The 24,064-nt window shown below is 59.0% G+C and overlaps 1 protein-coding gene across 4 annotated transcripts; it reads right to left on the reverse strand.

The window, feature by feature from the left end:
• Window positions 1–950: 950 nt before the first annotated feature.
• RORC (RAR related orphan receptor C) lies at window positions 951–23,430 on the reverse strand. 4 transcript variants are annotated; one of them, XM_033093573.1, is made up of 12 exons: window positions 23,343–23,430; window positions 22,880–22,987; window positions 20,281–20,310; window positions 9,735–9,820; window positions 9,265–9,406; window positions 7,559–8,077; window positions 7,238–7,359; window positions 6,176–6,308; window positions 5,924–6,031; window positions 5,629–5,739; window positions 4,365–4,474; window positions 951–1,638 (listed from the first exon to the last, which is right to left on the reverse strand). In XM_033093573.1, exons 1-12 carry the CDS (start codon window positions 23,398–23,400, stop codon window positions 1,477–1,479), a joined length of 1,689 nt encoding a protein of 562 aa, XP_032949464.1. In that variant the 5' UTR covers window positions 23,401–23,430; the 3' UTR covers window positions 951–1,476. The 4 variants fall into 4 exon arrangements, with proteins under 4 accessions (XP_032949464.1, XP_032949465.1, XP_032949466.1 ...); XM_033093574.1 differs by lacking the exons at window positions 22,880–22,987; window positions 23,343–23,430 and adding an exon at window positions 22,466–22,563; XM_033093575.1 differs by lacking the exons at window positions 20,281–20,310; window positions 22,880–22,987; window positions 23,343–23,430 and adding an exon at window positions 17,609–17,778.
• Window positions 23,431–24,064: the final 634 nt, after the last annotated feature.

Genomic DNA, 24,064 nt, shown 5'->3' on the forward strand with positions numbered 1-24,064 from the left:
TGTGGGTGTCTGATTTAGGTCATCTTACTTGTTTAAGCCAGCCCCCCACCCCCCGACACACACACCTCTTGCCTTTCAAATCATTTTATAAAGAATGGCACAAGTTGGGGGTTCTGTTTACGCAACTAACCCCTCCCCCTGCCCTGCTATTTTTCCCTTGGCGAGGGCTCACAGCTCTTTACAAAGCCAGAGGGAGTAAAGGCTGGGGAACCGGGTCTCCTTATTCCTGCCGGAGCTGAGTGCAGGAACTGCTCTGCTTCGTTTCGCCGCGAGGAGAGCAGGGCTGGGGGGCAAGGCCCACACAGTCCTCCGGGAGCCGGTCCTTGGTCTTCTGACTGACCGCTGTCCAGCCCTCTCTGTGCTCTTGAGGTTTCTTGTGGTAGGATGCCGCTGGGCTGGGACAGAGTTTGGAGCACCCAGGACGGGAGCCGGTCCTTGGTCTTCTGACTGACCGCTGTCCAGCCCTCTCTGTGCTCTTGAGGTTTCTTGTGGTAGGATGCCGCTGGGCTGGGACAGAGTTTGGAGCACCCAGGACGGGGCGCCCCGGAAATGGTCTTGGGGTCCCTCAGGACTGGCGCTCTTCCTGAGGCCACTAAGCTCCTCTGAGGGAGACAGAGATTGGGTCAGATTAAATGTGTCGCTAGAGCTGCATAGTAGTTGCCGGCTGAGTGTTTCACCTGTGTGTGGACCTGTGTCTCTGCTCAGATTTGCGCTAATCCCTAAAAGTCTATTTTTAAAGTGCATGTAAGAGGCCTGAGTTCTAACTCTCTCTCTGTCTGCGGTGCGCCTGCTTTCATCGTACCCCATCCTATATTCAAACCTCATACGAATAGTAGCCCCAGACCCTTACCATCCATGTACGCAGTTTTTGTTTGTTAGACCCCAGGAAAAGGGCAGGCTGCCCATCCATTTCCTTCCTGAGCTGGGAAAAAGGAGGGAGGCGGGAAATCTTAAGATCCAGACTCATGTTATGTACAGGTCCTTCTGGGCGCCAGCCGCCTGTCTCTGAGCTTGGCGCTTCTCCCCAGCCGAAGCCCACCGGGAAAAGCAATGAGGTATTTCAAAGGTCTAGTCTTTGCTTCTGAGCCCAGAGTTGAGCTCTGTTCTTCCAGGGAGTCCTGGATCCCCCTGCTGTCCTAAGGACACCTTGGTCCTCCTAGAGGTCCTTATATCACCCCCCACCTACCCCCTCAGGCCTCCCAGAAGCTGGGTGAAGGGGCATGGGAAAGGGGACAGAGCAAAGCTCAGGCTGGAGGTGGTATTCCTTCATCCCCACCCTCCGGCTCTCGGCTCTCGGCCCACTGCCAGGCAGGCCCTGGGCAGAAAACCAGTCTCCACACGTGGTCACTCGCAAAAGAATAGGCAGGGACCACGCTCCAGGGGGCATGAGAAAGGAAAAGGCTGAGGGTGGGAGGGGGCCCAGGGAGGTGGGCCAGCAGGCTGGGGAGGGGAAGGGAAAGGAGTCCCTCTTTCAGGTCACTCGGACAGTCCGTCAGGTGACTCGATTTCAGTGCTGAAGAGCTCCTTGTAGAGTGGGGGGAAAGCAGCTTGGACCACGATGGGGTGGAGATGCTGGAACGACTGAAGCTTTTCCACGTGCTGGCTGCACAGGCTCCGAAGCTTCCCCTTGGGCGGCAGCTGGAGATGGGGCAACGGGGAAGGAAGGTCGGTACCATTCTCCCCAGAGCAACAAAATCCTCTTGTCCTTCCTGGGCTACGGTAACCTTCTTGCTTTCTGTCTATGTACTTGGCACTTGTGGGGCAGCCAGACCCCACTGGGAGGGGGACATGTGTGTCAGGCACGTGGAGACCTGGAGACCGGGTGTGGGCCAGGTGGTTTTCTGGGTGGAGCCCCCAGTCATGTTTCTGCTGCTCCCCACATGAACGCCATTCTGGGCGCTAACCCACACTTGATGCTCTTAAAATAGTGAAATGTTGTGACTCTCTGGGTTCTATTCTGTCACATGCCTCTTTGCCTTTGACGATGATGTTCCCCTCACCTGGAATGCCTTTCCAATTCTTGTTTGCTTGGCTAATGCTTACCTTCAAGTATCACCTCCTCCAAGAATATTCCCCTTACTACCCCCCTGGATTAAGGGTCCTTCCTGGGGGCTTCCCTCTGTGTAGCACTTAAGCCCCATTTTAGGAAAATGACCGACTTTGTTTGCCTTCCCACCCTAGGTTTAAGCTCCTTGGGTAGGGTTCCCCCCACCCCGCGGCAAATGCTCAATAATTGTTTGAACTAAACAGTTTCCAAGCCAGTGCCCCAAACCGCCAGCATTCAGCCAGAGGGTCAGTGACAAAGGCCCAGAGACCCAGCAGGAGACAAAGGCAGGGAGACCTTCCTGAAGAAAGGCTGAGAAAGCCATTTATCTCCTGGGGTTGCCGGAATAACCAAGTGAGGCTTAGTAACACCTCTCACCAGCCACCCCCACTTTCTCCCCAGCTGAGTCTCCCAGGAGAGGGGCAGTCAGGGGACAGCGGGTAGCGTGGTAGCTCTAGAACTCATCCTTTTCTCATTTCTCTTCCTTTACTTTGAGTTTCTTTGGGCTATTGCAATATCTTCCTCTCCGTCTTCCCTCCCTCTCCTCTTCCCTACCTTCCTTCAATATCTGTTGAGAACTTACTCAGCTAGGCACAGGGACGGGCTGTGGTGGTATATCAGTGAATAAAATCAAATCTCTACCTTTATCAAATGCATATTCTAGTGAGGGAGCCAGAAAATAAACATATACTATGTCAGGGAATTTCTTTAAAGAACATTAAAGCAGGGTGAGGGGGCGAGGGCTTTTTGTATGGGGTGGTCTGGGAAAACCTCTCCAGAATGAAGGGATGAGCAAGCCATTTGGAAAACAGGGGGAAGAACCTTCCAGCAGCTGGAACAGCAGATACAAAAGCCCAGAGACACAACAGTGTGAAATGTGTGAAAGGAGATGAGGTGGGAAAAGAAGTCAGGGGCCCGTGGGCCACAATACGGCCCTGTGTTTGCTTCTCAGCATGAGGGGCAGCTGTTGGGGGGGCTGAGAACAGGGCCGTGTGGCTGCTGTAAGGCAGACAAGGCTGGGGCCAGCATCCAATCAGGAGGCCTCTCCAACTGTCCAAGTGAGAACCGATGGCTGCAGGGTGGGGTGGGTGTATGGTGACAGCGGGGAGGTGATGTATTCTGAAGGCGGACCTCACCGGATTTGCTTCCCACCTGCTCTCCCCATTCCAGTCTCTCTCTTCCCAGACTTGAAGTTCTTTACTGGAAGAGACTGTTTTTAAGTCTTGCTGTGTCCTTGGCACCTAGCACTGTGCCTGGCGCACAGCAAGGGCCCATTGCTTGAGTGCTTACATAAGTGGTTCCTTTACACTGGCTCCAAATTAAATTGCCTACATAATAGCTCTGATGATATCATTCCTCTAACCCTTGGGGCTCTCTATTGCCTAGAAATAAAGCCTTTACTCTTTAATATGTCATTGAACGTCCTCTCTGATTTGCTCCCTGACCTAATTTTCCAGCTCGCCTTCTGCTACTTCGCTGCTCCCATCAATCTATCCTGATCTTTACACTTGAGTCAAAACGTCCCTGAACTATGTTCTCCATACGTGCCCTGTTTGCCTCCTTGTTTTCGCTCATATTTTTCTCTAAGCCTGAAATGCCTGCCCCACCCCCATGAATGTCTGTTAAAATCTTACTGATTTCATGGCCTAGTTTAAGTGCCACCTTCTGTAGGAAGCAGTTAGCATTCACTGCTTTTACCCCCAAATTATTTTTCTAACATGTCCCCGATACCTCTGATCGAAGTAATGTTGTCAGGCATATGGTGGAAAGAGCACTGGGATTAGATCTTGGCATTTATCCCTTACCAATCACGGAAACTTGGGTACGTCACTGAAGTCTCCTTATTGCTACAGGAAGGTATTAACATCTGTCCTACTGACTGAGCGGCCCGCGGATGCGAGGGCACGTGTGTGACGACACCGCGCTGCTGGCATCGTCAGAGCTCACATTCTACGTGTGTTAGAGCCACTGGCACACGCGTCTCTCCTTCATTCCAGATGGAAGGCGCTAGGTGGGAGCGAGGATGCGTCTCTGTATCTTTCCATTCCAGGGTGCCTTGTACAGGCAGGTGCTGGGTTAGTGCCGGCTCTATTAAACTGAATTGTTCCCGAGGGGCCCCTCCCAATTCCACGCTCTCTAACTTTCCATCTTCACGCACACAGAAGCGACTGCCTGTTCCCTCAGTTCCTGTGCTCTTGCAAGCTCCCTAATGCGATATGGCACTCGCGCCTCCGTACCCGTAGGCCCCAGGCCTCCCCAGGCCAGACATCACAGCTCTGGCGTGGGGCCTGGCCTCTTCTACCCCAGGGACCGCTCCTACCTTTGCCAGGAGGCCTTGGCGGTGAGTCTTGCAGAGATGGTGATGAAAGGCCAGCTCCAGATTGCACTGCAGCTGTTCTACTTTCCTTTTCTCCTGGAGCCCCGGCCGGCCTGAAGGAGGGGATGAGACCACAGTGAGAACAAGAGAAAACATGGACATTAACTTCCACCACAGGGTGGACGTCTGTGCTAGACGAGGTCTTCCTGCGTGCGTGCGTGCGTGCGTGCGCGTGCTGGTTTGATAATGGTAAGCTCTGGGTGTTGGGTTTGGCTAGGTGTCTACAAGGAAAACTGGGAAGAGAGATAAAAGGGATGAGAGCTTCCAATCTCCCACCTGCAAGCTGCCTTCTCCTTGGCACCCTAATATTTCACATAGTCCACCCAATGCTAGGCACTAGGATTCTTGCCGTGGGAAAAAAGAGAGAGAGAGAGAGAGAGAGAGAGAGATGGGAAGACAGCCCCCTGCCCTCTGGCCAAGGAGGACCTCAGACGGGACACAGGTGGCCTTCCTGAAGCCATGCAGGCCAGTGGCAGCGCCTCTGCAGCAGCCTGTAGCTCACTACCCTCCACAGACAAACCGCTTTTGGCCCAGGCTCCACAAAAGAGCTTGAAGCCATCTTTTAAATCTTTATTTCCAGTTTCAGGGACATGTGCAGGTCTCTACTCGTCGGCAGAGCCAGAAGGCTGATCATTTGGGTGTGCAGACTCAGGTTAGTTGCTGCCCCATTTCCCCAGGTTCCCTGAGTACGCAGCCCTGCCCACTCCGTTGTAGTGGGGCGGATATCCGGAGTCCTGCCACGACGGCGAGCGGCCTTAAAATTAGTTTTATGATCACCTGCCGGAGGCTGTTAAAAATGGTGGTGCTCAGGCCGCACCCCAGGTCAATAACCTCAGGTCGCCGGCAATGGTTTGTAAAGCTCCCTGGGTGATTCCAGGGTGCGGCCACGACGGAGTGGCCGGCGTGGCCGGCGTGGGTGCACACGCAGACCCCTTTCTCTCCGGACAGCCTCTCATCAGCCTTCACTTCCCTCAGCCTCACATCTGCCCACTTCTCCAGTCCCGCTGTGCTGCCCACTTCCTCTCTCAGGCTCCTCTGAGTCTTCATTTGAACTCCTTTTGTTACACAGCGACATTGGTCTGTGAAGGGGTCGTGTGCTCTTTCAAGCCATCGCTCAGGCTCCATCACACCTGAAGGTCCGGTTGCTTCAGTGTCTGGGAACCCCCCACGAGCTGAATGTCCCTCACCCACGCCCAGGGACACTCACTGGCATTGATGAGGACTAGGGCTGTGTAGAGGGCAATCTCGTCCTCGGAGAAGCGCAAGGCACTCAGAGAGCGGGAGAAGTCAAAGATGGAGCTGATGAGCTCGCTGCAGCCTGCCGGTGTGGAAATGAGAGCGTGAGCAAGGCGCGGGGGCTCCGAGCCCACGGGCACCCGCCCTCTTGGCGTTTGGAGCGAAGGGGGCAATCTGCCTGGAAAGGAGGGCGCCCTGGGTCTTGAAGCTGCCGACGAGGCGAGGCGGGCATTGGACTCGTCGGCCTCGTTTCCCCTGCCCCTCACCCAAGGCTCGGAACAGCTCCACGCCACCGTATTTGCCCTCAAAAAAGACTGTGTGGTTGTCGGCGTTGTAGGCCCGGCACATCCTCACCAGCACCACTTCCATGGCTCCTGGGGGGTGGGGAGAAAAGCCCGGCGTCCGTCTCTGTGCCCCAGTGTTGTGGTTTCCTCAGCGTCACCGCGCCCTCCACGCGGCCCCGCCCCATTCCACGCTCTGGGCCCACTCCCTGCAGGCCTGCCCGCCCTCCCTGGCACCTGCTTTGAGGAGCACGATCTGGTCGTTCTGGCAGAGCTCCATGAAGCCCGAGAGCCTCTTGGCGAACTCCACCACGTACTGGATGGCCTCGGTGAGGCGGTGGGCACAGCGTTCCCACATCTCCCACACGGACTAGAGGGAAGGAGGGGGTCCCACTGTAGTGTCTTGATGACTCACTGGTCACTGCCCCAAGCCCCGGGGAGTCCAGCCTGACAAATTCAAGCCCCTGGGAGTAGGTTCTGAACCCCACATTGTCAACACGGGTGTGTTAGCCTATTCTCAGCACGCGTGCACACTCCAGGGCCATTCCTGCCACTGGGTCGCTCGGACTGAGCACCCACCGGCCGGTGGCACCCACGGAGCTCTTGTGGGAGAATAAAATGGCTCAGAAGCTTTGCCCTCAAAGCGTGTATGTCTTGTTGAGGTGAGAAAGACATACTGAATGCCCCTCCCCAAAAGGACACACCCAAAGGTCTTAATAACCTAGAGAGGCAAAAGCTCCGTGCCAAACGAGTGTTCTAGAGCGGTGTTGTCAGAGTGCGGGAAGCGAGAGCATAAGCTTTAAGCTTTGGAGCTCGATGGACACACGTGGCCTTTGGCTCCCAGAATGAGTCTATTAACCTCCCTGAGCTCAGTTTCCCATTAGGTCCCATTAAAGACAGCAACACATGGCGGCCTCACTGGGGGGTGGGACGTTGTGAAGATCAGGGATAATTGATGTCGAGCATGTAGCACAGTGCCTGGGAGAGCAGGGGTGTCTGACAAACGGTAATCACGACGCCAGCTATTGCTATGGCTGATAGAGCAGGAGGACAGGGCACCAAGATGGTGCTGGAGGAGGGAGGAGGCCAGCCGAGGACAGTGTTTCCAGGCGGGGGCTCGGGGCAAGCTCTCGTCTATCAGCTGGGGTGTAGCCACGACCCCATCCTTCAAAGCGGGTGCACACACGTGTTCCCCTGTGACGCCCTGCCTCACCCCAGCTCCCCGGGTGTGCAGGTGGCCATCTCTGGGCGCCCCTGGTGGTGGGATGGCCTCCCTTCCAGCAGGTTCCCTGGCCTCACCTTCCTCTGGTAGCTGGCCACCTCCTCCCGGGAGAAGAGGTTGGAGCGAAGCCGCAGCAGGTCCTCCAGCCGCAGCTGACACGTCTCTCGGTAGGATTTGCACACGTTCTGCAGCAGGTGCTCTGGGGCCGAGGAGAAGGCATGGGCTCCTACCCTGCCCTCTGCTGGGCCTCCCCCGACTCGGCCTCCCCCTCGACCCCTTGTCTTCGACCCCTAAACTCCCTGAGACTCGTGTGTGGTTACATGGGGTGCCCACTCGGCCCCTCTCTTGGAAGCCCCTTTCTCAGCTTCCCCACCCTGCCGGCCTCCCCAGCTGCTCACCAATCTCCGTCAGGGAGGCATAGGGTGCCTCTGGGGTGCTGCGGAAACTGGGGCTGCAGTAGCTGTCCGGGCCCTGCCCTGGTTCCCCCAGCCCAGGTTGTCTGGGGTGCTCAAAATGAAGTCCACATGTGTCAGGGGTCAGCTGGCTGCCCGTGCTGTAGCAGCCCTCTCTGCCCTCAGCCTTGCCCCGCTCCGGGCTGTATTCGAGGTGGTATGAGGCCCCGTTGAGCCCGGATTTGGCCAAGCTGTGGGAGTAAGAGGGCCCGGAGCCCGGGGCTCTCAGGAGACCAGGGGGACAGGCGGAGGCCTCGGGCAGGTCAGGTGAGGAGCCCAGGGGCAGCTGCCCATCTGGGAGCCCCAGGGTGCAGGGGCGGGGGTCTGCCCCTTGGCCCCCTGTGGGAGGGGTCCTGGCCACTTGCTCCCGCTGCTCCCGCTGCTCCCGCTGCTGCTGTAGTTGTTTTTGCACCTCAGCGTGCAGGCTGTCCCTCTGCTTCTTGGACATGCGGCCAAACTTGACAGCTGAAAGAGGTCGGGATGGGTGTTTGAGGCAGGAGGACAGACAGCATACAAGGCAGTCGGGGGGCATTTGGAGCATTACGGGATTAACTGGCTGCTCCCTGAATAGCTGAGTCCAACCTCGCTTGGGGGACTTTTGTTCAAGACCCCTCCCCACCTCTCTCTTGTTTGCTCCGTGCAGCCTGGGCATTTCGGTCTTGAGCACACACTCTCCCAGCTCCAAACCAACTTCTAATCATTGCAGAATTCAAGCAATGAGTCTGGACTGAGGATTCTGACCTCCTGATATTGGGGCTGGGGGTGGTTGAGGAGGGGGTTGACGTTGTATTGGGGTCACCTCGCCTGTCTAGGAGGGTCAGAGGAAGAGGAGAGCCGAGCGCTCGGGTCTCCCTGTGGTCAGGCCTGCAGGCTCCCTGGTGACCTACATACTCACCACAGCCCGACCCAGGCTGGTGGCTGGTTTCTGAACATCCTCTTCTGTTCTCTCTTTCCTGCTTTTCACTCCCCCACCCCTCCCAGGTGTGGGGGCACAGCCCCTCGCCCCGCCTGCCCCTTGCACCCCTGCGTGTTTCCTTTCACTTTGTTATTTTGGGTGTTGAAAAGTGCTGACGGGCTGCTTCTGCTCCTCACCACCCTGCCTCCCCCAGCCCTGCCCTGGGCTCCCTCTGTGGTGGGAGTGGGGGTGGGGGGCGCGAGGAGGAGGTGGTGGGTGAGGAAGGTGGAGCCTGGAGAAAGGCACCAGGAGCAGCAGCCCTCCCCACGGCCACGGTGTCTGGGTTGTTCTCAGGCCGCCTCTGGCTCCGTTGCTGTCAGGGCTGGGAATGGGGGGGCCAGGGAGAAAGACGGGCTGGGACTGGAGCGATGGGCAGGAAGGAAAGGTGTGGGGCCTGGATGGTTTGGGGGCTGGAGAGGAGCGGAGGGAGGCCCCTCCATCCTGAGGAGGAGCAGGAAGTGAAGAGTGGGGGCCCTTGGGAAAAGGAGGGTCGTTCCAGCACAGCCCGAGGCTGGGGACTGTGGAGAGGTCTGAGGAGGGCGCTCTGCCCACCAGCACAGTGGGCAGTGGAAGAGACGGCCTGTGGGAGGGAGGCAGGGAGAGCAGACCTCCAGAGGGGAAGGGCGTTTGTGCAGCACAGCAGGGGGAGCACGGGGAGCTGGGGGGGTTGAGGGGGGCGGCCGCCCGCTGGCCTCACCGTCTCGCGACATTCCCAGTGCCAGGCATTTCTGCAGGCGGCAGTGCTGGCATCGGTTGCGGCTCGTGCGGTCGATGGGACAGTTCTGCTGACGGGTGCAGGAGTAGGCCACGTTACAATTCTGGCTCCGGCGGAAGAAGCCCTGGGGACGGCAGGCAGAGAGACCAGGCTGCCCATCCCGGCCAGGCCCAGATCGGTCCCCGGGCCGAGCGCCCCAGGCCACAAGCTCTCCCAGACCCCAGCTTTCCCAGAAAACCCCCGACCGGTCAGTTTTCTCTCCTCCATTTCTTAGCATAATTGCCGTTTGTCCTGCAGTCACTTCGGTGGCTCATGACCAGGCCGCTGTGTGCACAGGGACCCCCAGGTAAGGCCCCAGCCTCCTGCCGCAGGAGCCCAACCACCGTGGAATCGGAGGCCACTGAGCCCCTCTCCTCATGTCTAGGAGACTGTGCATGTGTGCATGCGCTCACCTTGCACCCCTCGCAGGTGATGACCCCGTAGTGGATCCCGGACGACTTGTCCCCGCAGATTTTGCAAGGGATCACTTCGATTTGTGCTGGAAGAGAAAGAGCAGGAGGTCAGCCCGGGGTCATGGATACAGAGACGCGAGCTTCCCCCCACTCCCACCCCCAATGCAGCTTGCCGTTCCCCTCTGGCCATATGGAAGAAGCCAAGTGCCAAGCACTGCTCAGCAAAGTGTCTGTGGAAGCCGTTGTTTGTTTTGGGGGGTGGCCCGGCGTTGTAGCAGCTCTCTGGGGGCAGAGAAAGCAGCTGCATGGCGGCCACCTGCTCAGCCCTCCAAGTTGTAAAGCTCCAGTTGCCTCCCTCCCGCCTGGGGACCTAGGAGTCCTTACTGCTTCACAACACCTGCTTCCCGCCCAGGGGCCTTCCCGCCCCGGGGGCTTCCTCTGTGCCCCCTCCCCCACTGGGGCACGGAGGAAAGATGTGGTGTACCAGGCAGGGGGCACCTGGGGGCCAGGTAGGGACACCAGCCATCTTCAGCTGGGCAGTGAAGGCTCCAGGAAGGGCAGAGGGAGCAGGGTCCACAGAGTGGGGTCCAGACAGGGTATGGAGAAGACCCCAGGAGAGTGGGGCTCAACAAGCCAGCTCTGCTGGATGCCTGAGAGCCAGGGAGAGAATGAAACACGGCTCCTAGGCAGCCCTGGGCCCCAGAGCAGTGTTGTCCAGGCACGGATGAGTGAGTACGCTTACGTGCGCACGAGGGCCCCTGCATGCAACGGTATGTGCACAAATCACCAATGTTAACACTGGGACTCCAGACCGGCTCATTCAACTTTCCCTTCTCTGTACGCGAGGGAAGAGGCCAGATGAGACGGGAGGTTGGCCCAGGTTCACACAGCTGGTTTGCCTCAGAGCTGGCTCTACATGCCAGGCTACCTGAGCTTTCCGTTATGCTGTTCTGTGTACGTGGCTTTTGGAGTGCACACATCAGTGGGTATGCGTGTGTGTGTGTGTGTGTGTGTGTGTGTGTGTGCATATATATACACACATGGAAGGTACACGTGAGTTGTGAGCCAAGGGGCATGTCTGCTTGAGCCAGCGTGCACACGTGCATATTTGTGTGTTACTGTTTGTTCACTGGGCATTGGGATGCCCTGCTGCCCACTGAGGTCGCTGTAAGCTGGCCTGCCCCCCTCCCTTCGCTGTGGTTTGCTGCTGGCCCCTGGTCCATTTCCTCTACTTCGCCAGCTCTCGTCCATGCCCACACCTCTCTGCTGCGAGTTTCAGGGACCAGCATTTGGCCACCCGCCAGCCCATCTTTGAAGGGGAGCTGGGCAGAGTCGGAATCCTGCTGCTTCAGGTGTTCTCGTCACTCCCGAGGGCATCTGGGTCTTTTCTCTGCCATCGCTGACCTGCTGCCTCCCCTCCGAGGGGGGAGGTGGGGAGGAGCAGACCAGGAGAGGTCTGGAACTGAGGCCCTTCTCCTCTCTGACGCTGCTCCCTGGAGTGTCAGAGGAAGCAGTAGCTTCCACATTCCTGGAAGCTTGCCTGCCCCCCGCCTGGGCCCTGGGCCCATGTCGGGCCTGCCCACGTGAGGTGGGAGGATGGCCATGGCTTGCCCACCACCCCCTGAAATATCATCTCCATCATTCTTGAACCATCTTCCTCTCAGGCCAGCCTTGAGCTCAATCAGAGTAAGCTGCTGCCTTCTCCAGGGGGACAGGGCACCTAGTTGTCTGGAACGTGATGGAAAGTGAGCTTTTCAGAAGCCTCCTAGTAAATCCAGAGCAGGGTGGGATGCATGGAGGGGAAAAGAGGACAAGAGGCGGTCGGGGACCTGGCAAATGGGCAGAGAAGGCGGGGGCACCTGCCTGTCAAGTCCCTCCGCTTCTCTAAGCCTCAGTCCCCTTGTCGGGAAAATCAGGATAAAAATGACGTTGCCTGTGCCGGGGGGCCTGGAGTTGAAGAGCACGACCTGTGGAGAGGAGTGTGCTCCAGCGAAGTGCTCCTCGGTCCCTTACTGCTGAGCAGGGCTGAGGGCCAAGGAAGCCAGTGGGCACCGAGGCGAGGGGCACGCTTGCGCCCGTGGAGTCTGCCACCTGCCGTTGCCTCAGCACCTCCCCCCGCAGCACAGTGGTCTCTCTCTCCTTAGCGGCCGTCAGCCCAGAGGGGAGAAACCAACATGGGTCACCCAAAAAAGTAAGCGGGAGGGAGATTAGGCCAAGCCACAGTGGGAACTCGGGCTCTAGCCCAGCCGTCGACCACAGGCCTCCCTGCCTGTTCCCTTCTCCCGGAGCCACATCCGTGCGTGTGTGTGTGCCGACCACATGGTGACCCAGACACGTCGCCCTGACCCACGCCTGACCCACTGCGGGCCCTGGCCCGAGGAACTCACAAAGGCATCACCCTGACCTTCGCCTTCTCAGGGGGTGGTGTGGCCACGGGCCCCCTTCACAAATACGTGTGGGGGACGTCAGGGTTTGGACCCAGCCACCAGGCCAGCCACTCCGCCATGTCCTCAATCGTAGCCCAACGCAGAGGTACCCGGGGATACAGAGGCACAGGGTCCATGAACAGACTTAGACCCAGGGATGGACAGGCAGCCAAAGAAACACAGAAAAACCCACCCACGTCCTGGCCCAGGCCCAAGCGCTGGGCCTGTCAGTGCTGTCAGGCTCTCTGGTCCTACTCCTTCCTCCTTCCCCTGCCACCTGTGTCCCCTTCATGCCATTTACCCAAAACCTCAAAGAGAAAGCCCCGCGCATGAGTGTGTGTGTGTGTGTGTGTGTGGGGGGGGAGGACGGGAAGGGGACTGGCAGAGGTGGCGGTGGGGGAGCGGGAGCTGAAAAGCACCTTGGTCGGTCAGATACCTCACCTTTTAAACTTACCCCTTTGCCCCAGCCCATGCTGGGAACCCAGGTTTGGGGAGAGGGAGCTGAGTAATCACAGGATTACTCAAACTGTTTCCCGGGAGCCTGGCCTGCCAGGAACTTACCATCTAAGGGCCTGACGGTGCCAGGAACTGGAGCCAAGCAAAGGTCAGGCACCTCTAGGCCAGCCCTACAGCACAGCTCCCACAGCAGCTCGCCCTGCCCGTGTCCTGCCCATGCCCTGCCCGTGCCCGCTGCTGCTTTGGGAAGGTCTGTGTATTTCACTGCCCCTCCCTCCCAGGGCCCACAGAAGGAAACCCTCTCATTCCTCGGAGAGAGAAATGCCCCCACCTGCACACCCCATCTCCTGAAACCATCCAGTGACCTGACAACTCTAGCCCTTTGTATCTCAAACAAGACCGCCCGCCTAGGGACCTTGTTAAAATGCAGGTCCCCAGTCCAAAGGGACGTCTGAGGGGGGCCTAGATTCTGCATTTGAACAAGCTCCTGGTTGGTGCCCGAGCTGGCTGGGTCTCAAACTATACTTCCGAGGAGCAAGCATTTCCTCCCTCTGTCTGCTGTTTTTGCCAGGCTGCTCCTACTGGGGGCTGAGGGTGGGGCTGCTGGTCTGACCCCCAGCTCATTCTGGTGTCTTCTCCACTATCCAGTGTGACCTCTAAAAAATGTCATTCTGATGCCCTACTGGGAAAAGAAAGTGAGTCTCTCCTGGGTTGCTTTGGACATTGAAGGATGGCCAGGGAGCTTCCTGTGAGTACATCCTACGTGGGGAAAACCAGTAGAGACAACCTGGTCTGTGCTCCCTGCCTCCTCTAATCTCACCCTTCTCACAGCTGCGAGATTCATTGATATCGCTGTTTGAATGCATCCAGAGCTGGCGCTGTGCCACCCTAGGAAGCCAGCCCTGGGCCCTGTCCAGGTGCCCTATGCCACAGAGAGGAAGTGGTAGACGCAAAGCGGGGGGCTGCAACCCCGGGGGATCTCTCCTGTCAAACCCCAGCACCACCCCCAGCCCTGGTGGAGCATGGATGCAGACAGAGGAACCCCGGCGCTCATCTGCTCCTTGTGTTCTGTCAGTCTGGAGCTGGGCCTTCCCTCTCTTTTCTTTCTCTCCCCTTTTCTCCAATGGATATCAATTAAGGAGGAATAATAATGACAGGCATAAGCGTTGGCGGAATTCTAACTCTGTGCCAGGTTCTAGACACAGCTTTCATTGAGTGATCACAACAACCCTGTCAGGTAGGTACTAGAATCGCCCCCATTTTACAGACGAGAAAACTGAGTCCAGGAGAGAGTACATGGCTTGGCTGAAGTTACACAGCCAGAAGTGGCACAGCCAGCACTTGAAGCCAGGTCTCTAACTTGAGAGCCAGTGTCCGCAACCATTAAGCTGTATACCCTATAAGGATGGGCTGTCCCAATGCACTGAGGAGAATCGGACAGGGGACAAGGTTATTTACTAGCTGAAGGGGAAAGTGTGAAATGAGGGGGGTGGGTTAGGAACAGAATTCAAGCCAGGACGCGTGTCTAGTGTAAAGACCCAGAGACCCTGTTCCCTCTGCCCCAGCTCTTCCTCTGAGGTGCCAGCCCCCACCTGCCTTTGCCCACATCTCAGGGGCAGGCTTTAAGGCCAAGGCGGAACAGCCTGCCCGTCCTAACGGAGCTCCTGACTTGGGACCCCCCTGGAAAACTGCAGCAGCTTTGGGGTGTGGACTGGCTTGCTTGCAGCTCAGCAGTCCTCTCTGCAGAAATGAAGGAGTGAGTGGGAAAGAGGGGTGCGTCTCTTTTCTTAGCTTAGGCGCCCCCCTCCTGTCAGTCAAGAGTCTCCATCCCTTTCCCCACAGAGACCACAGCTCTGGCCAGGAGTCCCCGGTGTACCCAGTCTGTCGCCAGCCTCCCTCCTTTCTCAGCTCTCAGTTCCCGCAGCTTCTGCAAAGCTGGAAACCATGGTGGTGGCTGCACCGCAGGGTGTGGGGGGCCGAGGGGCGCCAAGAGGGGTGTAGTTCTACCTGGTGAGCACTCCTCCTAGCCCATGGCGAGAATTTTCTGCTGATATACCCAGATCCCAGGGCTGAGAAAGTAGCGAAGCTAAAACTCAGGTGGGCGAGGGAGAGTCTGGGGTTTTGAACAGTTATCAGAGACAACCAGCCACCTGAAACCCCGCTCCTGGTGCCCCCGCCACCCCCGCAGTCTGGGACTGGAGTAAAGGAGGGGAAACAAAAGAATTGAGTGAAAACAACCTGTGGATGGGGGAGGGGATGAATCAGCAGGAGGAAGCTCTGAAGAGTGGGAACCTGGCTGGCACCATCAGCCACCTTCCCTGCCTCCAGGGCTGTTTCTCTTTCCCAGAGGCCTCTGCTGCTCCAGGAGGCCCTGGCTTTGGCCCCCAGGCCCTGCCCTGTTACCAGCCTCTCCCCATATAGACATCTCCGTCCTTTCTGAGCGCAAAGGCCCAGGAAAGGGGCAGTGTTGCAGCAGTGGAGTGGCCTGGCCATGGAGAACAGGAGACCCCAGGGCTGCTTTCCCTGGAGAGCTCTCAGTAGGGGAAAGTCCCTGTTCCCCCTTTGAGTCAGAGGCACAGAGGCAGGGCAGGGGGAAGGCGCCCCTGGAAGGGCTGGCAACACAACACCCATGTCTCATTGTGATGGCACCGGCTGGGCCACTCCAGTCTCTAGAGCCCTGGCTGGGGGTGTTGGGGATTCCCTTAGGGACGGGAAGAGAGGCAAAGGAGGGGTGAGGAGGGATGCAAGGAAGGAGGGGCCCTCTGTAAAGTCCTCGGGTGGCCCTGGACTCTCAGGGTGAGATCTGTGGCACCCTGGGGACTTCTTTCTGGCCCACCGCACCTGGTTGGCATGACCAGACTTGAGAAAGATCAGGCACAGCTAAGACACGCCTGCGACCTGTACCCCTCATCCCCCACCTCCCCATCCAGGCCTACTGCCAGGGCCTTGTGCCTATGGACTCCACGCTGGCGGTGGCCTGACGGTGACATGAGTGGGCCGCCCGCTCTCCGGCTGGCTCATGGGCACTTCCTCTCTACTTGGCAGCCGTCACCATGGCAGGGAGCCTGTACCATCCTCGCAGAGCCTCCGCAAAACCCAGGCCTCTCACTTTCCGTCTTCCTAGGCCCCGGCAGTGCCCGAGGTCTCCCCTCCACTGCCAGTCTGCTCTCCGTTCCATCTCTCCCTGGTCTGTGTGCCTCTCCATCCTCTCCAGTTCTGTCTCTGGCTTCACATCGCAATCAAAGTTTTGGTTTTCCTGGCCTTTCTCCATTTATATCCATCCAGACATTACTCGCTTCTGTGTGTTTCATAGATCTCTGTCCTCTGAGCTGGGTCTCTGCGTCTCTCTCTATTCCTTGGTCTGTTTCTGCTCCTTGCCCTTTGGGTGTGTCACAGTCCCAAGCCCCCAGTGCTCTGAGTTGCCCCAGTTGTGGTTAGAAGGCGTGGTGGTGCCTGGCACTCACGGTGGGGAGGGGGCAGTCAGATCAGCTGGGGCTGTGAGATCCCAGAGATGTCCAAGTGAGAAGGGCCAGTGACACCGAGTCTCAGGTTGGAGGAGACCCCCTCTCCTTCCTACCAGCCTGGATGGAGCTGTGGGGGGACGTCATCCCATGCTGGGGACCCCTGCCCTTCTGCCAGCCTCTGAACACACCCAGTCATTGCTTCCCAGGGCCGATTTGCTGATTTCTGGGAAGATGGGTTTGCTGCTGCACTGGCTTCTCCATCCCACACGTGCACAGTCAGCTCTTTCCTCCTCACCGTCCACCCCCTGGGAAAGCTGAGTGCCCTTCCCTCCCTGTGGGGCTGCCTGACTCAAGACCAGGGCGCTCTTCTGGGTCCTGGGCCCTCAGAACTAGGAGCTTGTCCCAAGTTGGTTTTGTTTTTCAGCTCAGCTCCCTTGTTTTGCGGGTGAGGAGACCATGGGCCAATGACTTGCCTAAGACCACAGGGCTAGTCAGTGACAGAGGTGGCACCAGAACCTGGTCTTTAGACTCTTGGCCCATGGGTCTTTCCAGGACCCAAGGTGGCCTCCCTTCTGTGTCTTGTGGGAAGACCCCAGGTTGAAGCCGGGGCTGCGTCGGGCCACAGGGGCACCAGGCTTCTCTTTTCCTCTCTGCCCTGTGCTCTAAGAGGCTCTCTGGCTTCCCTCACGTGAACACGGGGACTGGTGGATTTGTCCACCCTTGCTAGGCCAGGAGGCGCCGAGACCCCAGACATCTGCCCCCCGGCTGCTGGCCTGTGGCTCCAAGCCAGGAAGGGGGTGAAGCTGAAAGCTCTCTGCTCCCATCTCGACTGCCTGGTCTCCCTCATCAAATGGGTGACTGAAGCTGGGGACACACACACACACACCCACACACACACACGGCGTCCCCGATTTCACTCATTCCTTGCGTCCCTGGGCTAGGCAGAAAGTGTGGTGGCTCTGAGGCCTGGATACTGGGGTTCTGACCCCCTCTGCCTGCTGACCTCGCTGGACGCTCACTGTCCTGCTGCCCCAGGCACGGCAGCTCCTCTGGCCTCCTTTCCCACCCCGCTTGCAGGCAGCTTAGAGGCACAGAGGGCACGTCTGCAGCGGGAGCCAGGAGAGTGAGTTCAGGCCACCTGTTAATCACCAACCTCCATCTACTACAGCTGTGTGACGTGGGGGGAAGCGCTTGGCCTCTCTGAGTCTCAGTCTTTCTTGTAAAATGAGGGGGCACCTCAGATACCCTCACAGATTCTTTCCAAAACTCACGGCGGAGGAGCCCCTTTCCTATCGCCGCTCTCAGAGCAGAGCTTGAGCAGCCAGACAGCCCAGCTACTCTCAGAGCAGTGACACCCCAGCTCCACTGCCCCGCTGCCCACAGACGTGGGCCTTGACTAGGACACCCTGCCAGGGAAGAGCACCCAGCTTTGCTCACTCTGTTCCCAGGACACCCCTCCTTTCCAGAGGGCCCGGGGTGACAATGGGCCCCAGGCTTGCCCCGCTCCCAGGTGGCCCCATTCACTTACTTCTCATGGCTGAGCTGGGGCTTTGCTGCCTTGGCTCCCTGTCCTCAGAGGGAGGTGGTCCCGAGATTGGGCGCAGGTGGCAGCAGGGTTGGGGGCGAGGCACTCTGAGCAGAGCCTCAGCCCACAGCTCTGCACCTAGCTCTCCCCCAATGCTTCTGGGCAGGGGGGTTTAAGCTCGCACCACACAGGTGGCCGAGTGACAACCCCCCATTCCACCCCCCCACCCTCCCTGGGGTGCAGCGGGTAGGATGACAGGCTCCCCACGTGGCCAATCTGGGCCTGGGGCAGGGTGTGAGGGGCGGGGCAGCCAATCACAGGGGGCGTTGGAAAATTCCAAAACCACATGCGACAGCCACAGGCGTAAAAGCTGTTTCCACCTGACAGGGTGGTTCTGGCTGAGGAGCCAGAATGGAGCCAGTTTCCTACTCCCCCTCCCCTGAGGACCCCCGAGCCTGACCCTCTTTGCCAGGTGACTCCAGGGACAGGGATGTTTCTAGAGGTAAGTCACAGGATGTCCGCCCAGGTCGGTGGCATGTGTCACCGGAGACCCTGTGGACTGCCAAGAGCCGTGCCCTGTGAGGCACAGTCTGGGAGGCTGCCCCAGCCCCCACCTTCGGACACTGTGTATGCCCTGGGCTAGGGAATAAATGATCATAGTAGCTGTAACAATCCTCGGACAAATGCCCACTAGCTGCAGGAGGCGATTTGTCCTGCAGAAATGGCCTTGGCAGTGAAAGTGCTGAAATTAGAATGCAGATCGCTGATGATGTGTTGATGGTGACGATGATGTTTACTATGTGCCAGAAATGGTTCTTAATATTTCCTGTGGGTTAGCTAATCCTCACAGAATACTTTATGAGGTAGGTTCCGTTATCCCCATCTCAAAGATGAGGGACGTGAGACACAGAGAGGTTAAGTAACCTGCCCAAGGTCACACAGCTGGTAAGTGGTGGAGTCAGGATTCAAACTCAGGCAGTTTGGCCCCGATCCCATTTGAGGAATGGGAAGGTTTCTCTGGTTCAAGTCTGCTCTTGACGTTGTCTCAGCCTGGGAGGGCTCCTGGCGTGGGAGTCTGTCTGTAGAGTTGTTGGCCTAGGGGTCCTTTTGAGAGACCGATCCACTTCGGAGGCCCTCTCAGCCTCACACCTGCTTAGTGGAGTACCTCACACTGGGGGTTCCCTGGTCAGGGCCCCTTAGTAGTCAGGGACCCTTTTGGTCTGGGGGTCCCTTCTGGGAGCCTGTGTTTTGGGGCCTCTCAGCTTGGGGGAGCATTAATCCCTTCTGGCTTCTTCAGTCAAACCTCCTATGAGATGTCTGATCTTGCCGGGACTCTAGAAGCTACTCAGCCTGGTACATGCTTTTCCCTGCGGGCCTTCCTAGGCTCTCAGGAGCTGGGCAGGGGACTGTGGGAGGGGCTGCCAGCCAGGGATCTTGGGAGGAGGCTCAAGGCGTGGGGGTGGGGGTTGGGAAGGGCATAAGGGGGTATGGTCCTGGCCGAGGTTTCTGTGGTGAGGGCTTAAGGGTAGGAATGGAGTTTAGCCTTTTCCAGTTCCAGCTGCTCCGAAAGTCCCCCTTCACCCCCCACCCACATATGGTCCCTGGCTCCCCTCCCCCGCTCACTCACGCAGTTCCCGCGTCACTCCTTGACCCGCTTTCCTCCTAGGGCCCTGCTCAGCATTTCCGTGGGGCCCTGTGGCTGGGGTGGGGTGGGGGCAGGCGAGGCACCGTCAGGATTGTGCTGAGCAAAGCAAGCCCCCACGGGAGGCAGGCAGCATCCTGGACGGCCCCCAAGCCCCTGTCTGCCCACCTCTGTGATTTCTCTGCTGGGAACAGGGAGGCTGTAGGTTCTCCGGGCAGTGGGAGGGGCAGCAGTGAGCTCTCCCGGGAGGGCCCTGGCAGCAGCCCCTGCTGCGCGAGTTGTCATCACTGCAGGGACCCCTGCTCACGGAGCCCTTCTCAGAGTGCCCTCAGGCTGTGAAGGGCATGCCTGCCTCCGATGGATATAAGCTGGGGCCTGAGGTGGAGTGGGTGTATTTCCTGGGGGGAAATGTGGTTCTCCCACAAACGCGGAGGGTACATCTGATGTGCTGACAGGCCTTTCCAGGGGAGGCTTCCTTGCCAGTAGCCACTGGGCAGTCCTTCCTGAGCTCCAGCCCCTTCTCACATGCTGTGGCCTTAGTCTTCCAGCGGCCCAGGACCCAGAGGGCCCCCGTCCATGGTGCTCCCTACAGAGCCAAAGGCTTTCCTGCTCTGCAGGCCTGCACAGCCTGGCCCCAGGCGGGTTCACACTTCAGGACGTGTTAACCACACAGATGAATACCAAACCTGGCTCTGCCCACACGACGCCTGCTGCAGGCCACCCTGCCTCCCTCCCGGCCCCACCCCTTCCATCTCCTGTGCCTCTGTCCAGCACCTCTCCCCTGCTGTCCCCACCGCTTCCTTTCATTGTGCCCTTCTTTCCTTGCCATGTTCCCTGTTCTTGAGGTTTCTTCATGCCCCCTCCTTTCCCCATGTCCCCATCCTCTCTTCAGGCCCAGCCGCCTCTGCCTGGTGTCTCCGTCTCTGTGCAACCTACGTGCCTTTCTTTTCCGCGCACCTCCCACAGTCCTGGCTGGATTCTGGGCCACCTCTCCGTACCCCAGCAACAGTTCTTGCCCCAACCCTCTACTCACAGGTGTGGGTCTTCTTTGCAGCCAGCGGCTCTGCAAGGAGAAGAGAAGGAGTCAGGGCCAACAGCTGAAGACCGTGGGGGACCGAGAGACACTGCCCCTGCTCACAGGCCTCCTCCCCCACCCCATTCCTTCCCAGTGGAACCTGGCATCTGAGGAGAAGGTGGGACCACCCTCCACAGCACCCTTCTCTTCTTGGTTCTCTGCCCTCTGTCGCACTGGCTCTCTCCCAGGTCCTCAGAAGTGCCAGGCTCCTCAGGGCTTCAGGGATTGCCCAAGACACTCCTTCCTCCCGGAATGTCCTCCCCTTACTGCCCCCACCCCAGAACCAACTTTTCCTCATCCCTCAAGTTTTGGATTCCCACTCTTCCTTTCCTGGGAACGGCGTTTTCCTGCTAGATGGCAGGCCCGATGGAGGCAGAGACTGTGTCTGTTTTGTTTGTTCCCCCCTTGGATCCCCAGAACCTTCCATACGCCTGGCCCCTCAGAGGTGCACAATAAATATTCACCAGTCAGAGTTAAGTCTCGGTGGGAGTCCAACCTCTTCATTGCTTATTTGTGCCTGAAAGCACCTGGGAGTCCCAGAGGTGTGGGGGTTGAGAGCAGGGTGAAGGGGGTGTTTGGAGGAAGAGGGGGGAGCGGCAAGCACAGACGCCCCTCTGCTTCCACAGGCACGGGCTGGTGAGGCCCTGGCTGCCCGGCCCACCAGCCCGCACAGGAAGGCTGCGTGGCATCTGTCCATGGACGTCCGTCCATCCAGGCTGAGAGCAGGCAGGAGGGAGCACAGGTGAGTCGCCTGGTGTGAGTAGCGGGGCACAGCCAGCCAGAGGGGCAGCTGCTCAGGGGAAAGCCTCAGCTAGAGCATGTCGGGTGTCCTCTGATTGTGTGGTTAGCATTTATTCAACTCTTACCCAGGGGGCCCCTACAGAGCTTTCCCCCGCCAGACCTTGGTCCGTTTCCTACATCCATGCAGCGGTTCCTCCTGGGACACAGGGCCAGCCGGTTGTCCCAGAACACCCAGCAGCCCTGCCTCAGCCCCTATGGTTTCCCTAACCTCTGAATGTGCTCTCCTGTTATTTTTCCCGTCTGCTGTCCAATCCTGGCCACCACCCACACTGTCCCTTTGCCCGGTACGCTCCCCACCTGCAGGCTGGTGGGGGGAGTGGACTCGCAGGCCCTGGCTCTGCCGGGGTGGGGCTGGGGGGAAGGACCGCCCAGAGGGGGCGTGGCTCCGCCCGGCACTCCCGCCTCCCCTGCTGATCCTGTCTGGCCCTGGCCCCGCCCAGCTTCCTCCCTGACGTGGCACCAGCTCTCTGGCCTCCAGCCTTGCACCTCAGAACATTCTTTGGGGCGGGGGTGGGAGGGGTGGGGGGGGTGGGGGGATGTGCCCCCTCACGTGCCTGGCAGTGTAGTTCTTCCTGCACCATGTGGCCTGGAGCCTCGTAGCTCTGGCACTCTGGCGTTCCCGCTGTGCTCAAGCCTGTGGCCTGGGGATCTGCTCTGAGAGGGTCTCTGAGTTAGAGCACTGGTGGGGCCAAGACTACCTGACCCTCTGCCCCCCCACCCCCGCTGCCCTGCGCGGGTGCCCCACGTTCTCTGCAGAAACGAAACTCCATACCTCTGGGCCAGTGGGAGGAAGGTGCCAGGCTACTGGACACGGGCAGCTTGCTTCCTCCCCCACCCTTGTCTGTCATCCTCAAAGGCAGGACAGGTGAATGAATAGAAGGTGGAGTGGCCAGCCTTCCAGCCACTGCTGCCTGGGGTCCCAGCCAGCTGCGCTGTCTCAGGGGACTGAGTACACAGTACAGTGTGTCCACCTCGCCCAGGCAGCCCGGACACTTGCTCACATTCTGACCCTTCCCTTGTTCTTGCTTCCCTGCCTTGCTCCTCCCTCCTTCCCCACCTGTCTCCTCCCTCAGTTCTCCCTGTCTCTCCCCTCCAGGTGTTTCCCACGTCTCCTCCTTCCCTAGTTCTTCTCTGTCACGTCCCCGCCCCTCCTCCTGTTTCTCCTTCAGTTTCCGTCACGCTTGTCCTGCCTCAGCAGTGTGCTGTGCTCTGCCCATCCATCTCGCTGCTCTGCTCTCTGCACTCTTCCTCTCCTCACTTCCTGACCAGTCCCATCTCTCCCTCTCCTCTGGACTGCCTGGCAGTCCCTTCCACCTGCCTGCAGGGCCGTAGGGCCTCTTACCCTGCGAGGCTCGGTGGTGTCTCTGTGGGGCCCTGTCCATGGGGCAACTCTCTGGGTGCCGTCCTTGCTGCCCTGGCTGCCCAGGAGGGCAGGGAGCAGGGCCCAGGGGAGGGAGGAGGGTGGAGGGAGGGAGCACCTGGTCCGTCAGCAGGCAGGGGAAAGGAGTGGCTGGCAGAGCGTCCTGGCACCAGGAGGGGACAAGGGGAGAGCCAGAAGGAACAGAGTTTGAGGCCTTGAGGGAAAACAGGATAGGTGAAGGGAAGGGGGCTAGCATTTATTGATCACCTGCAGTGTTCTGGGCCCTTTGTCAGGCACTTGACGAAAATCCGTCCTCACAACACCCACCATGAGGCAAGCATAATGTCTCCCGTTTTACCCCTGAGCTAAGTGACGCTCAGAGATAGCAACACTTACCCACGGACTTGCCCAGGACAGGATGTGGTCCAGCTGTGATTTGAACCCAGGTCTTTGTGACTTCAGAATCACGTGCTTTCTCCCCGACAGGTGACCGAAGCAGGGGAGCTGGGGAGGGAGAGGTGGGGAAGGGGGGGACGCCTTATTTGGCGATTGTGCCTCTTCTCCGGAGGAGGCCAGATGTCCCAGTGGCCCCTCAGTTCCTTGAGGCCTCTGCCTGCTGAGCCCCTGCTCGTCCTCGCTGCCCTCCCCTAGAATCCCCTGACTCCCTGATGCCTCCACATTTGACTGCTGTGTTGGGGGCTGGGGGTAGGTGTGCAGGGGTGTGCCAAGACAGAGGAGCAACGAGAGGGGAGGGGAGAAGAGAGGAGAAGAGGGGAGGGGAGGGGAGCGGAGGGGAGAGGACAGGAGAGGAGAGATGCTACACTTCGCCAGAGCGCCCCTAGGCCGAGCGGGCACGCACCGGCCTGCCCTGAGGAAGGGCTCTGTGGAGGGAAAGGGCTGCGGGCCGAGGTGTCCATGGGTACTGGGTGCCACTTCTGTCCTGCACAGCCACGGCCCAGAGTTTGATTAGCTGGGCCTGGCTCTCCTGGTTACCCAACAGGCCAGCTGGCCGGGGGCCAAGCTGCAGTGGAGAGGCTCCCTGGCACCTCCTTCTGCTCTCCCTCCCAGCTGGTAAACAGCAGAGCAGAAGCCAGCCATGCCACAGCCTCGTGACTCGCCCACTACCCCCCACCTGGCGCACGTGGCACCTGGTGTGCAGAGGGCAGGCAGCTGGCCCTTCCCTGTCCTGCCCTCCCATCTCGCCATCCTCCACTCCTGCCTCACCCTGGAGCTTCACACTCTGCTACCCTGAGCACCTCCGTTCCCGGGTAGCTCCCAGTCTCCCACGGCGGCAGCTTGAGGGACAAAGGTTAGACGTAGAGAAGGACTTTCCAGCTCCCCAGATGGAGTGAGGAAGAGTGGAACGGAAACCTCTGGGGACCTTGTTGTACACAGAATGTGAGGGTGTGTGTCTGGTTATCCTCTTGTCCTTTCGGTAAATGCGGGGCCCACGCGTCTGTGTGCACTTCTCCGCACAGAACAGGATGTCGGTGTGTTTGGGGGCTCTGTCCCTGGGCAGGCTTGGAGTGAGAGGCAAAACTCTTCGCGACCCCGCCCCACCCTGCGCCCTCTGGCAGACAA

The sequence above is a fragment of the Rhinolophus ferrumequinum genome, chromosome 22 (genome assembly GCF_004115265.2).
Source record: "Rhinolophus ferrumequinum isolate MPI-CBG mRhiFer1 chromosome 22, mRhiFer1_v1.p, whole genome shotgun sequence".
NCBI classification, from domain to species: Eukaryota; Metazoa; Chordata; class Mammalia; order Chiroptera; family Rhinolophidae; genus Rhinolophus; species Rhinolophus ferrumequinum.

Coding starts and splice junctions, on each gene's coding strand:
- RORC (XM_033093572.1), bottom strand. CDS start 10,840: ATGCACGTGTGCACGCTGGCTCAAGCAGACATGCCCCTTGGCTCACAA. Junction 7,360..7,558: donor TGCCTCCCTGACGGAGATTG/GTGAGCAGCTGG, acceptor CCTCGGCCCCAG/AGCACCTGCTGCAGAACGTG. Junction 6,032..6,175: donor GATCGTGCTCCTCAAAGCAG/GTGCCAGGGAGG, acceptor CCCACCCCCCAG/GAGCCATGGAAGTGGTGCTG.